General features: G+C 36.7%; 1 protein-coding gene and 1 long non-coding RNA gene across 8 annotated transcripts in view; one reads left to right on the top strand and one right to left on the bottom strand.

The window, feature by feature from the left end:
• LOC150097475 (uncharacterized) overlaps nt 1-6,769 on the top strand; it is a 287,535-nt gene extending 280,766 nt beyond the window's left edge. For 3 of the 6 annotated variants that reach the window (XR_016549629.1, XR_016549632.1, XR_016549635.1), the window contains one exon: nt 4,076-6,769. This is a non-coding gene — a long non-coding RNA (uncharacterized LOC150097475). The remainder of the gene's footprint in view (nt 1-4,075) is intronic. The other 3 variants (XR_016549628.1, XR_016549636.1, XR_016549634.1) reach the window with 2 other exon arrangements.
• Nucleotides 1-12,354, bottom strand: part of LOC150097478 (androgen-induced gene 1 protein-like) — a 124,522-nt gene that overhangs the window by 90,620 nt on the left and 21,548 nt on the right. For both annotated transcript variants that reach the window (XM_090406714.1, XM_090406715.1), the window contains exon 2: nt 7,170-7,351. In XM_090406714.1, the coding sequence (XP_090262840.1) occupies nt 7,170-7,351 (182 nt within the window). The remainder of the gene's footprint in view (nt 1-7,169; nt 7,352-12,354) is intronic.

Consider the following 12,354-nt stretch of genomic DNA (forward strand, 5'->3'; position numbering starts at 1 on the left):
AAACATACCCAGGAGTTGATATTGGATCAGACCACAACCCTGTGGTCATTAAAGCAGCAATAAAATTAAAGAAAACAATGGAACCTCTAAACACAGAAAAATATGATCTCGGCTCCGTTAAATCAAGAAATACAAGATAAATTTTTAAAGGAACTGGCACAATCCACTGCTGTTAATGTTCCTGATCCCACCAAGTATCCTTGCCCTAAAGATGAGATTGAGGATAGATGACAGAAATTTAAAGAGGGCATAAAAAAGGCAGTAAAACAAACAATTCTGAAATTTGAGAAGAAAATGAGTAAACCCTGGATGAATGACAAGATACTGAAAATGATGGAGGAAAGAAAGAAACACGAAAATCGTCCTGAATACAAGAACTTAAACAAGGAGATCAGGAAAAAATATAGGATTGCAAAAGAACTATGGCTCAACAACAAATGCAAGGAAATTGAACTTCTGGACAAAAAGCACAAAACCAGAGAACTTCATGAAAAAGTTAGGGCGCTAACTAACAAATCTTGCAAAAGGGTAGGCTCTCATTTACATTGAAAATACCAGTGGAATCATCCTAATGGAGAAAGACAAAATAAGGGATGATGGGTAGAGTATTCAAAGGAACTCTACAATCATGATAGAATAGATAAGTCAATGCAAGAAGATTTGGAGGGGACCTACTATTCTTACCTGGGAAGTAACAAATGCCATTAGGAAACTGAAACCAAGAAAAGCTCAAATGGATGGAATTATGGCAGAATATCTAAAGGCTTTAGATGATAAGGCTATAAGATCACTGACTGACATATGTAACAAAATATACGAAACTGGACACCTGCCAAAAGATTTCTTTGATTTTAATTGGTAGGCACTCAACGTTCCTACCAATACCTAAAAAATCAAAGACAATCAAATGTGAAGAATACAGAACAATCAGTCTGATAGCAAAAGTTATGTTATATATCATCCTAGAAAGAAATAAACATTCAAAATGGAAATTAATGAAACACAAGCTGGTTTCCAGGAAAGTAAAGGAACTGGAGAAGGAGTCTTCAACATTAGAACTATTACAGAAAGATATCTGGAGAAGCAGAAAGAAGTCTACTTATGTTTTATTGACTACACAAAGGCCTTTGACAATATACAATATGAACAACTAATCAAATGAATCAGAAATTTAGGAGTAGATGGTAAATCTACTCCTAAATTTACCAGTACCAGATTACTGATAAATCTATATTGGGAGCAAACTGCTTCAATAAAAATATCAGGAGAAATCTCGGAGGAATTCTCAGTAAAGAAGGGTGTCAGACAAGGCTGTGTTCTTTCTCCTATATTATTTAACCACTATACTGAAAATATCTTCCAGCAATTAGAAGAATTTAAAGGAGTCAGCATAGGAGGCAGGAATATAAACAACTTAAGATATGCAGATGATACAGTACTGCTAGCAGAAAATAAAAAAGATCTTCAAAACCTAAACTAGCAGAGACGGTGAAGCTAAGCGAAAAATATGGACTTAATTTGAACTTCAAAAAAAACCAAAACCATGCTGGTAACAAGAGAAAAAGGGAAAATACCGGACATAAATATTAAGATCAGAGGAAATACTTTAGATCAAGTAGAGAGTTATGTATTATATAACTGGCCGGCCTGATTGGCTGAGTGGTTAGCGTATCCGCTCTCCAGCCAAAAGGCTGCAGGTTTGAATCCTGCCATAGGCATGGATGTTTGTGATTGTCTGTGAAAATAATAGTGGTGATGGTGGACAGTAGATGGCATTGGTATAGATGAGGGGGTTTGTTCGGATGAGGTTGAGTGGTGGAGATGGAGAGTTGTAGAGTAGGTGCCCTTCCTCAATGAGTCTTTGGACTCCCTGGAGGTGTCAAATAATAATGAAAATGGAACACTTATTACAAACAGCAAAGTTTTTATCAAAATTTGTATATTCAAATAAGGGATATAAATGGAGACTAGCAGTCTCCATTTATATCCCTTATTTTTATGATGCCTCCATTTATATCCCTGGAGGCATCAAATAATAATAATAATAATAATAATAATATATTTGGTCAACTAATTACACAGAATGGAAAGTGTGATAAGGGGAATATCAAGAAGAATAGAAATTGCTAGATCAACCTTCATTAGCATGAAAAACATTCTGACCTCAAGGGAAATTCACACAAAAACAAGAATTAGGCTGTCCAAATGCTACGTATGGTCAACACTGTTATATGGAGCAGAAACCTGGACAATATCAAAATATTTTGAAAATAAACTAAAAGCCTTTGAGATGTGGATCCTCAGAAGAATTCTTAGAGTCCCATGGACTGCCAAAAAAACTAATTTAGAAATATTAGAGATGATGGAGAAGATAGGAATTTGTTGAAAACCATTAAGAAAGGAAAACCACTTACCTTGGTCACATACTAAGGCATGAATCCCTAAAAAAACACTTCTAGAAGGAATGATACAAGGAAAAAGAAGAAGAGGAAGACAAAGAACAGATTGGATGAGAAATATTAAGGACTGGACCTTTTTGTCCTATGAAGAATGCAAAAGAGGAGTAGAAAACCGTACATGGCGGAAGCTGATGGTAGTCAACCTCCTGGAAGGAAATGACATCTGACAAGATATTCCATCTATTGATGTTACTCTGAGAAGTTTTTCAGAATGTTGTTGACATGATGTTCCTACAAGAATATCACCAGAATTTAGTTTCTTAACTGATTTTAGGAGACCTTGCTAGTTCTTTTAAACCTTTTTGAATAAAGAAGGGTGATTTTTCATTATTGGCTTTTCACATGTATGTAATGATCAGAAAAACTGGTACATTTATACTGGTATCACACATCTTTTGTTTTTATACTTCTGTTCAAACAACATGTGAAAAGCCAATAGGGAAAATATCACCCTTCTTTATTCAAAAGGGTTTAGAACTAGCAGGTTCTCCAAAAACAGTTAAGAAACTACATTCTGGTGATATTCTTGTAGGAACATCATGTCATGCTCGTGTGGTTTGTTTGTGTAGTGGCAGAACTCCCTATCCACCATGGAGCCACACATGGATGCCTACTGGCCAGCAAGCAATGGACAGCACTCAGGAGTGGAACAGCAGGTTTACTCCAAATGCTATATTAGCACCACAGCAAGCCTTGGGTCCCAACCCCAGACTATGGGGGTGAGAGACTTAGTGCAACGCCATAACCCTTGCGAGAAAGTGCAGTAGTCTGTTGATCCTAGACTAGCCAGAACATTCAGGAGGACCGGCCATCTTGCCAAAGCAGAGTCCACAGTAGGATCTTCCTTCCCCCCCCCCCTTTCTGGATGTCCATGAGTGACATTGCACAATGGCAGGATGTTAGATCACACAGTGCTGGTGGTCTGGAAGAAAGGATAGTAAGAAAGACTCAGAAACAAAGAAAAAAATACGAGGAGAAAAGCAGGAAGAAAGAAGAGGGCCAGTACTATCACTGGGAGGTCCCCTCCACTACAAACAGGTGTCCCATAGGGAGGTGTCAGAATTCTGATACCTGATAACTTCAGTGTTTTGATCAATGATTTTTAACACAACCCTCAGATCTATAAGTTAAAACTAATTTGAACACTGTCTTGTATACTGCTAATTTAGTGTTTTCACTAATTTCCCTCTTTTTAAAAATTTATTCAATGTATTCAACACTATAACAGTTTTGCTTATTTTATTCTCGATTTCCAAATTTAATGTGCCATCTTCACTGATTATCATACCAAAATAGCCAAAATATTTTACTTGTTCTACAGATTCTCCACTGAGAATGTAATTGATGTTTTTGTTGTTTTCATAATTACTGACTTTTTATTGCTGATTTTCATGCAATATTTCTTACAGCAGTCATTCGATTTAGCTGAAGAATCATGAAGATTTGTACTAGATTTATTTAGGAATATAGCATCATCTGCATAAAGCAAAGAGCTGAGTTGAATATTTCCAAGTTTAATCAGGTCTACTGATACTTTTTTTTTTTAATAATGTAATCCATATAGATGATATAAAAAAAATGAAGAAATCTTACCCTTGTTTTATACCTGATTTTAGATCAAACCATCTTCTGTACTTCCTTCAATTCCAACTACAAATCCTCTTTGCCCATAGTCTATGTAGACTGTTGGAGGAGCAATATAAAGGTGAGTCTTTATATAATCGTTCCAGTTGTTTCTGTCTGGAGGAATCCAAAAAAATATGCATTTGATATTGCTGTTCTCAAACCATGTATCTCAAGATACACTGATAATGTATTTGCCATTTGTCCACATGACTCATACACATTAGACTCCTTTCTCTTCCATCTCAACAGTCAGCACCCCAGAATCCAGTTCACTACAGAAAAGAAAACAATAACAGAGTGTGTTTTCTACAAACTCTAATCACACATCTTCCTGATGGCACTCTTTCTTTCTCAGTTTACAGAAACCTACAGAGAGAGAGAGAGAGAGACAAACTTTACCATCATCTCCCCTCTCAATAATATGGTGCTATTGAAACCCTTCTCCATAGAGCCTCCAATATCTGTCCTACCCAGGCTGAACTCTCTCTCCTTTATTCACCAGACCTTGACGAATCGCCACAATGCCAAAAAGATCAGCAAATTAATTGTTGTTCCTTCCATCTCCTCACATCCCTCTCAACAATATACAATAATTCTATCACTGTTCCTTATATCTGGGGCACCTCAGAAAAAATAGCCAGAACTCTAAAAAAAGTACAATCTCTGCACTGCATTCAAACCTCATCTGAAGTTGGCAGCACTCATCTGCTCTCCCAAGGATCCTCTCTGTTCCAGGTGTTTACAAAGTTCTTTGTTCTTGCAGCTTATCATATTATGATCAAACTGAGAGATCTGCTAACCACCTAGAACAGGGATGGGGAATCTTTTTTCCGCCAAGGGGCCATTTAGATATTTATATATTTATTTATAAATTTATTTATATTATTTATATATTTATTTATTTATATATTTAGATATTTATTTAGATATATAATATCATTTGCAGGCCATACCAAATTATCAACTTAAAAATTAACCTGCTATATTTGGCCAAACATTTAATTAACTCACCTCTAATGTGATGGCTGGAACTGCTTCTCTTTGGTGAGGCGTGTGATGTTAGCTGGTATTGATGATGTTCAATGCCAGATGATTCTTTTTCAGGTTTGCATCGATCTGGATTGCAGTCGACTCTTTGCGACAGTAAGTTTTGAAAAGAACTGCTGGTTGGGGCCTGCAGCTTGATGTTCAGCTCTGAGAGGTACTTGATAATGTCCACCATGAACGCACAGCCACTTGCTATCTTGTGTTCCCTGACAGGTTTTCCCTTCATCTCCATGAACTGCTTGAGTTCATTCCACAGTTCATAAAACCTCATGAGCATGTTCCCGCAACTGAAGCACTGTGCATCACAGTGATAAACAAGATCACCGTACTCAGACTCAAGATCATTCAATAACTCCTTAAACTGGTGGCTGTTAAACCCTCTGCTTTTGACAAAATAAACCCTCTGCATGACACTACTGTTGACATCACATTGTTGAGCCGCAACGACTGTGAACAGAGACTTTCTTGGTGTATGATGCAGTGACATATAATTAAATTACTTGGATCAACACTGAGACGATTCAGTTCTTTCTTGACAAATGCAATTAACCCTTTTTGCAAGCCAACTATGGTTGGAGCTCCATCTGTAGTAAGGCCACTTAATGTTTCAAATGTTAGCTCAAGTTTTTTCATCGATAAAACAAGTCTCTCAAACAATTCCTCACCTCTTGTAGTGCCATGCATGGCTTCCAGTGACAGCAGTTCATCTCGTGTCAAGCTCTGCAGTTATCCCATGAACGAAAATGGCCAGTTGAGCAGTATTTGTTATGTCTGTTGTCTCGTCACAAGCCAGAGAGAAAAATTGGAAATCTCCTGCAAAATTCTTCAATGTTTTTTCAATATCTTGTGCTAAATCCGATCTGAGATGGTTCTCCAAAACAAACTAACACTCTGAAATAATTTTACTTTGTCTGGTGCTAACAACTCCGCAGCAGCCACCATGCATTCTTTCACAAACTCTCCCTCTACATGAGGCCTCAGCTTTTTTGCGATTAGCTCGCTCACTACATAACTCGTCTGAATAACATTGTCTTTGTCACAACGTGGCCTAGTGAAAGCAGCTTGTTGTGATTCTAAACTCTGCTGAAGAGCATTGATTTTATCCAGATGCATTTGGCCTCCCAATTCATTGAGTTTAGCATGTTTTGAGCTGTAATGACACTCCAGATTGGCTTTTTTCATTACTGCTAACGCATCGCGACAAACTGGGCACATTACATGAATTTTGAGTCCCACCCACGGTTCCCTTAGCAGGGCCAGACCAAATGATTTCATGGGCCTTGTATGGCCCTTAGGATGGACGTTTCCCACCCTTGATCTAGAAGAACATAAGATACACCTCTGCTACCATTAGTATGGTCAGTCAGATCTAGCTGACCATGCCGTGGATACTTTGCACAGAACCAAATGGAAGAATACAATGCTTCACCACAACAAATACAAATTGATTTCAAAAATCAATCTAATAATAAATATGGTTGTGTTAAACTTCCCAAGATATGGGAAACTTCAATTTTTAGGCCTCCTGCTCAAAAAGAACCATAGAGGACACCTCTCATAAGACTTAAGGCTTTTAGTGTCATTTTTTTCCACTTAATATTTTGTGCATTTTTGTGTGTATATTTGCAATTTTGCTGTTGTTTCCAGTGACTGAAATGAAATATAGAATTGATTAAACTAGTGTTTAATTATTTATATGTGCTATATTCATTCCATGAAACCTCACAATGAATTCAAACCAGCACATAAGTCTAAACATTAAACCTGATACATTAAACTTATATTTTTTTTTACAAGATCCAGAAATAAGAATTTCAGTTATAATTTTCTGAATAATTATTGGAATAAAACCTAGTATGTGGCCTTTCAAAACTGCTGTTTTGAATGTCATATTTCTTAATGTCTATAAAGCACATAAAGGAATAACATAAAACAGCAAACCAAAAAGCACCAGACTTTATGGTTAAGATAGAAATATTCAAGAATGGTTACTTAAATATAAAGAGCCAACAGGCTTCATTCAAGAATGGTACTTACCAAATTCCAGTATGTCAAAAATTTAAACAAGCCAGCAAAGTCCCCTCCAGGTTTATTTAGAAGATTTCTTGGAACAAATTCATGCCAATATATGGCCAATATAAATATTATAAACGTAAAAAGATGAAAAAGTGTTCGGTTTGGATGAGGCATGTTAGCTAACTTCACATCAGAGAAGAAATCTATAAAATTAAATAAATATATAGTTGATTTGTGCAAGTAAATGTTAAGCCTTAGGATTTTTATATCATTCATCACAGAAAAAAAAATCTAATCAATGTTTATTTAAAACCTCTACTAATACATTAACTAATACAATGGTGTCCAAAACCTATGAATGAACAGTATTTCTGAAGATTACAATCACAAATTCAGATGAATCAGCTTGTGATAATTTGCATGACTGATGATTTCAAGTAGAAAGTAAGTACACACTCAAATTTTCATATCGTGCACAAAAGGATCACATGGTAGCATTCAACAGGATAAAAGGCAAAAGGTAGCAATAAGTAATGTCTCAAAGACATCATCTGGATGATTTCATGCATGAAAGAATTATTGGAAAGCTTGAAGAAGGCTGCAAAATTACTGATATTGCCAGAGAGCTTGGAATCGTACATAGTGTTTGTATCCAAGCTCTGGGCAGCATTTCAAACCAATGGAATGTGTTCCAGACATTTGCTAAGAGGTCACCCTTGCTCAACCACAGAGCATGAAGACAGAGTTTTGGTTATAACATCAAAATGCAATCCATGCATCACAGTTCAGCTTGCAAGTCGGCTCCATTCAAGCACAGGATGTGGACATCTTGACAAACTATAGCAAGACTTCCACGACAAGTAGGCCTATATGGCCAAAGGCCTGTGGACGGTGGCGTTATATACATAAAGACTGGACAAGACATCAATGAGTTGATGTACTCTTTACAAGTAAGAGTTATTTTAGTCTTTCCTACAATTCTAGATGACACTTGATCTGCCGTGAAAGTAGTATTGCTTACCATTGCAAGAATGTTCTTGAAAGGGATATATATATATATATATATATATATTCATGTTTTTTTGACTGACTGAAACCGAGAAAAAAAAAGAGATAACAAGTTAATTTAATGAAGCACACAACATGCTTCGTCAAAAATGACTTCTTCAGGTATGGGAACACTTAAAACAAATGAAAAAACCATAAAAAACACTTTTACAAGTCTGTTATTATAATTACCATTATAATAACAGACTTGTAAACTGAAGTTAAGTTTGAATTATCATTATAGTCTCTGCTGTAGTTCTATTGTTGTTCACGTGCGAGCATATGAGTTCACGCGTACACCAGTATCTAATGATAGAACTATGCAAGTCAATTAGACTATAACTGAGGTTGCTGTTGATGTGAGAAGAGTTTAGGATAATTTCTTTGGATTCAACTATACAACATTCCACTTTAACATGACAAATATAAACGTTTCATGTTGCATTTCAATCTATTCCGTGTTGGAGGCCTTCATAGTTTGTGTTCACTGAGAATAAGATGTGACTTGAGAGTGCACTTGCTCTGATTCTATTGTATGAAATGCCTATCTGATACTCCTCTAGCTGTAGGAGGATTGACTTCTCAGTCTGGTCATAGTATGGTCTCCCACAATCACATATTATTTTATATACAACAGAGAACTGAGGATGATAATGAGCTTGTTTCGGGTGGCCAAGGTATGACAATGATAAATTAAGATGGGAATCAAGAATCATGAGTGATATGTTGGTAGAGCTGTGTGAGGAGAAAGGAGTGCAATTTGTTAATGTGTAGAAATTGAAGAAAGGATGGAGTTGCACAAGAGTGAATGACTGTATTTAAATGAATTTGGTGTGAGTCAACTGGAGAGACTTTTGCTAGAAGAAATTGTAATGATGTGAACAAGAGATAAGAAGTAAGAAAGTAAGTGTGAAATATCAGGAGAGTGGAACAGGTAAGGCCGAAATGATCTGTTCTACTTCACAAAGGTGGTGATAACATTAAGGCTATAAATTATAGGCCAACCTATATATCCAGGGTTGTGATCAAGGTGTTGGAGAGATTGGTGAGACATAGGATACAGAAGCAGGTTGATAACAGCAGTATCTCCTGTGATGGTAAATAGAGGTTAATTAAAGGGAGATCATGTTTTACTAATTCACTTATGTGATACAACAAATAAGTGAATTGCTGATACCTATCTGACAGCCAGTCACTTATTTAACTCACTAATCTAGTATCTAATTCAATTCATTCCACTGTTACCAACTTGTTGTGGCAGTCTGTTAAAAAGCCTTTGCAAAATCTAAGTATAATACTGTACTATACTATAGTATAGTATTATACAGTATTATACTTAGCCTTTGCAAAATCTAAGTATAATACTGTATAATACTATACTATAGTATAGTACAGTATTATACTTAGATTTTGCAAAGGCTTTTTAACAGACTGCCACAACAAGTTGGTAACAGTGGAATGAATTAAATTAGATACTAGATTAGTGAGTTAAATAAGTGACTGGCTGTCAGATAGGTATCAGCAAATTGTGTAAGGACTTAAGTATTCCAAAAAGGAACTGCTGCACAGGCCAGTTTTGAGGTCATTCTTGCTTAACTTGTATATTAATGATATTCAAACAGGTTTAACTGTCTTGCTTACTAAAGGATGTCTAATCTAGAATTTCACCTTTTTTGACCCTCCTGTGGCTTAAGATTTCTTTGCATATATTTTGTTTCATTCATCTGCTACCTATACCATTCTGCCAATTATGAAAATCATTCTGACCTTTTTGGCTTCCTATCTTTGAAGCTCGGTTTCATTCAGTCCAAACAGTGAAGTCATCTTTCTTGGTGATTTCAATGTTCACAATTTTAACTGGCTCTCTTTTTTTGAATTTCACTGACAAAGTTAGAAGGGAGGCAAAGATTTTTGCTGAAAGTAATCATTCATCTCCCTACCAGAATTCGTGACAATCCTCTTCACTTCACCCTGGATAATTTCTAGATCACTTCTTAACTAGTTCTACTTCCAGATACTCTGTTCAAGTGACTGCACCTCTTGGTAATTCAGATAACAGTCATATCCAAGGAAGGACAATCCATCTCTAGTAGATTGTCCTTTCTTCAACCATTCAGAGCTTCAGCTTCATGTACTCTGGCATTACAATAATGCCAAGTGTGAGGACTTTTACTCCTTCTTTTCGTGGTCTGACTACTGTTTTCATTTTTCAGATCCAGATGCTTGTTGTGATCTTATTACAGAAATAATCTATACAGGAATGGAAGCATTATTCCTCACTCTGTTATGTAAACCATGGTTCTTTCTCCAAGAAGTGTGCCAGAGTGGTCCAAGAAAAGTAAACAGCCTACACAAGTGTCTTGAGGCCAAAATACACTTCCTTCAGCCTACAAAGTTGCCTTCAACACCTGTAAAACCATCATTAAAAGGGCTAAGGCTAACTTCAACAAGAATAAATGTAGAAAACTCACCACTAATACCACTGGCATTCATACCTTCTGGTCCCTTGCCAAAAAACTGCTGGGCACAGCTTCTGTCCATCTGTGCTGCCTCCTCTTTCCCACCCTAACAGTAGCAGTGCATCATCATCATTACCTAAAGGCTGACATCCTGTCCTCACTCTTCTCTTCCATCTCCTTCATAGATGACCATGGAAAATTACCTCTTCCTTTGCCTGGGACACTATATCTCATGCCTTCTGTGACCTTCTGCCAGGAAGACATCAGTTATTTATCAACCAGACAATAAATTGTACTCAGTTTGCACCCACCCTAAAGCATAGAACAAGTCCATATATACAGCCAGTTCCTAAAAAAAAGTGCTTATCTGCAAAACTATGAATAAAGTTTGCACTCAGAGTCAACAAAACCAAGGCAAGAGCAATAAATCAATAGCTTGATGTCTACAACTAAGCTATTGACCTACTGATTTCATCTCAGTTGTGTCCAGAGTAATGGAAAAGGTTATCAACAACTTCTTCTCCAACACTTGGAAAACTGCCATCTAATTAGTGACCACTAGTATGAATTTTACCAATCTGAATATGTGAATCTCCTGGCCTGCATCACACACTTCTGGACCCATTCCATGGAAAGGTTTGAAGAAACCTATGCTGTTGCTCTTGACATCTCCAAAGATTTTGATAGGATCTGGCATCAAGGACTTCTCAACAAATTACTATTATACTGACTACCTTTGTTCTTGTGTAATTGGACTGCCAGTTTTCTCACAAATTGATCCCTTTGTGTAATGGTGGATGGTGTTCTCTCTTCAGATTTTCTTGGTAATGCAAGTGTCTATCTGGGCTCTGTCATTCCCCTCACCCACTTCCTGCTCTCATTGACCACAAACCTATTAATAGTTTTGACAACAGCACTCTCTACTCATCCTACTCACATGACAAGCCTTACAGTGCTTAACCATTAAGAACATCAGTAATAAGTGTCCTAAACACAGATTTCTAGAGTATTCCTTGACTGGTGGTGAGAGCAATTTAGTTGTCTTCAATGCTTCCAAAACGCAGTTCTGCTTGTTTTCTTGCAAAAAAGACCCCAAATATCCACTTACTTGTGATAATGCTCAGCTCAATAGTCAAGACCAAATCTCTTTTCTCAGACTAACTCTTCTTCCAAACCTTTCCTGGCATATAATCATATCACTTCTGTAGAATCATGAGCTTACAAAAAATTTGGCATCTTTTTCCACTTAACATGATACTTCCCTTCTGACCAGTTACTTACTCTGTATAAGTCCTAAATCTGGTTAACTTGGAATACAGCTTTCGTGTTTAGGGTGGTGTGTCTAAGTCTTCCATAAAAATTCTTCATGCTCAGAAAATGGCAGTTAAGTTGATTAATGACACATCTCTTACACTCTCTTCAGCCACTTTCTCACAGAAGATCAGTTTCTGCAGTGTGTCTCTATTACAGATATTTCCATGGACACTGTTCAGCAGAACTAGAATCCATTATGACTCCCATTTCTACCAGATCTACAGGAACTTAAGCAACTAAGCTGCTCAACATTCCTTTATTGTCGAACTGCACATATGCCAGTCTTAGACATCAACTTGGGGAAGTTTCATGGAGGGAGAAATTGGAAGATCGGGATATCATTAGTACTTGGGAAATTGTGAAGAAATATTTGTTAGCAGCAATAG

Source organism: Typopeltis vanoorti, chromosome 17, assembly GCF_054136105.1.
Source record: "Typopeltis vanoorti isolate ZY-2024b chromosome 17, IOZ_Tvanoo_1.0, whole genome shotgun sequence".
Taxonomy (NCBI): domain Eukaryota; kingdom Metazoa; phylum Arthropoda; class Arachnida; order Uropygi; family Thelyphonidae; genus Typopeltis; species Typopeltis vanoorti.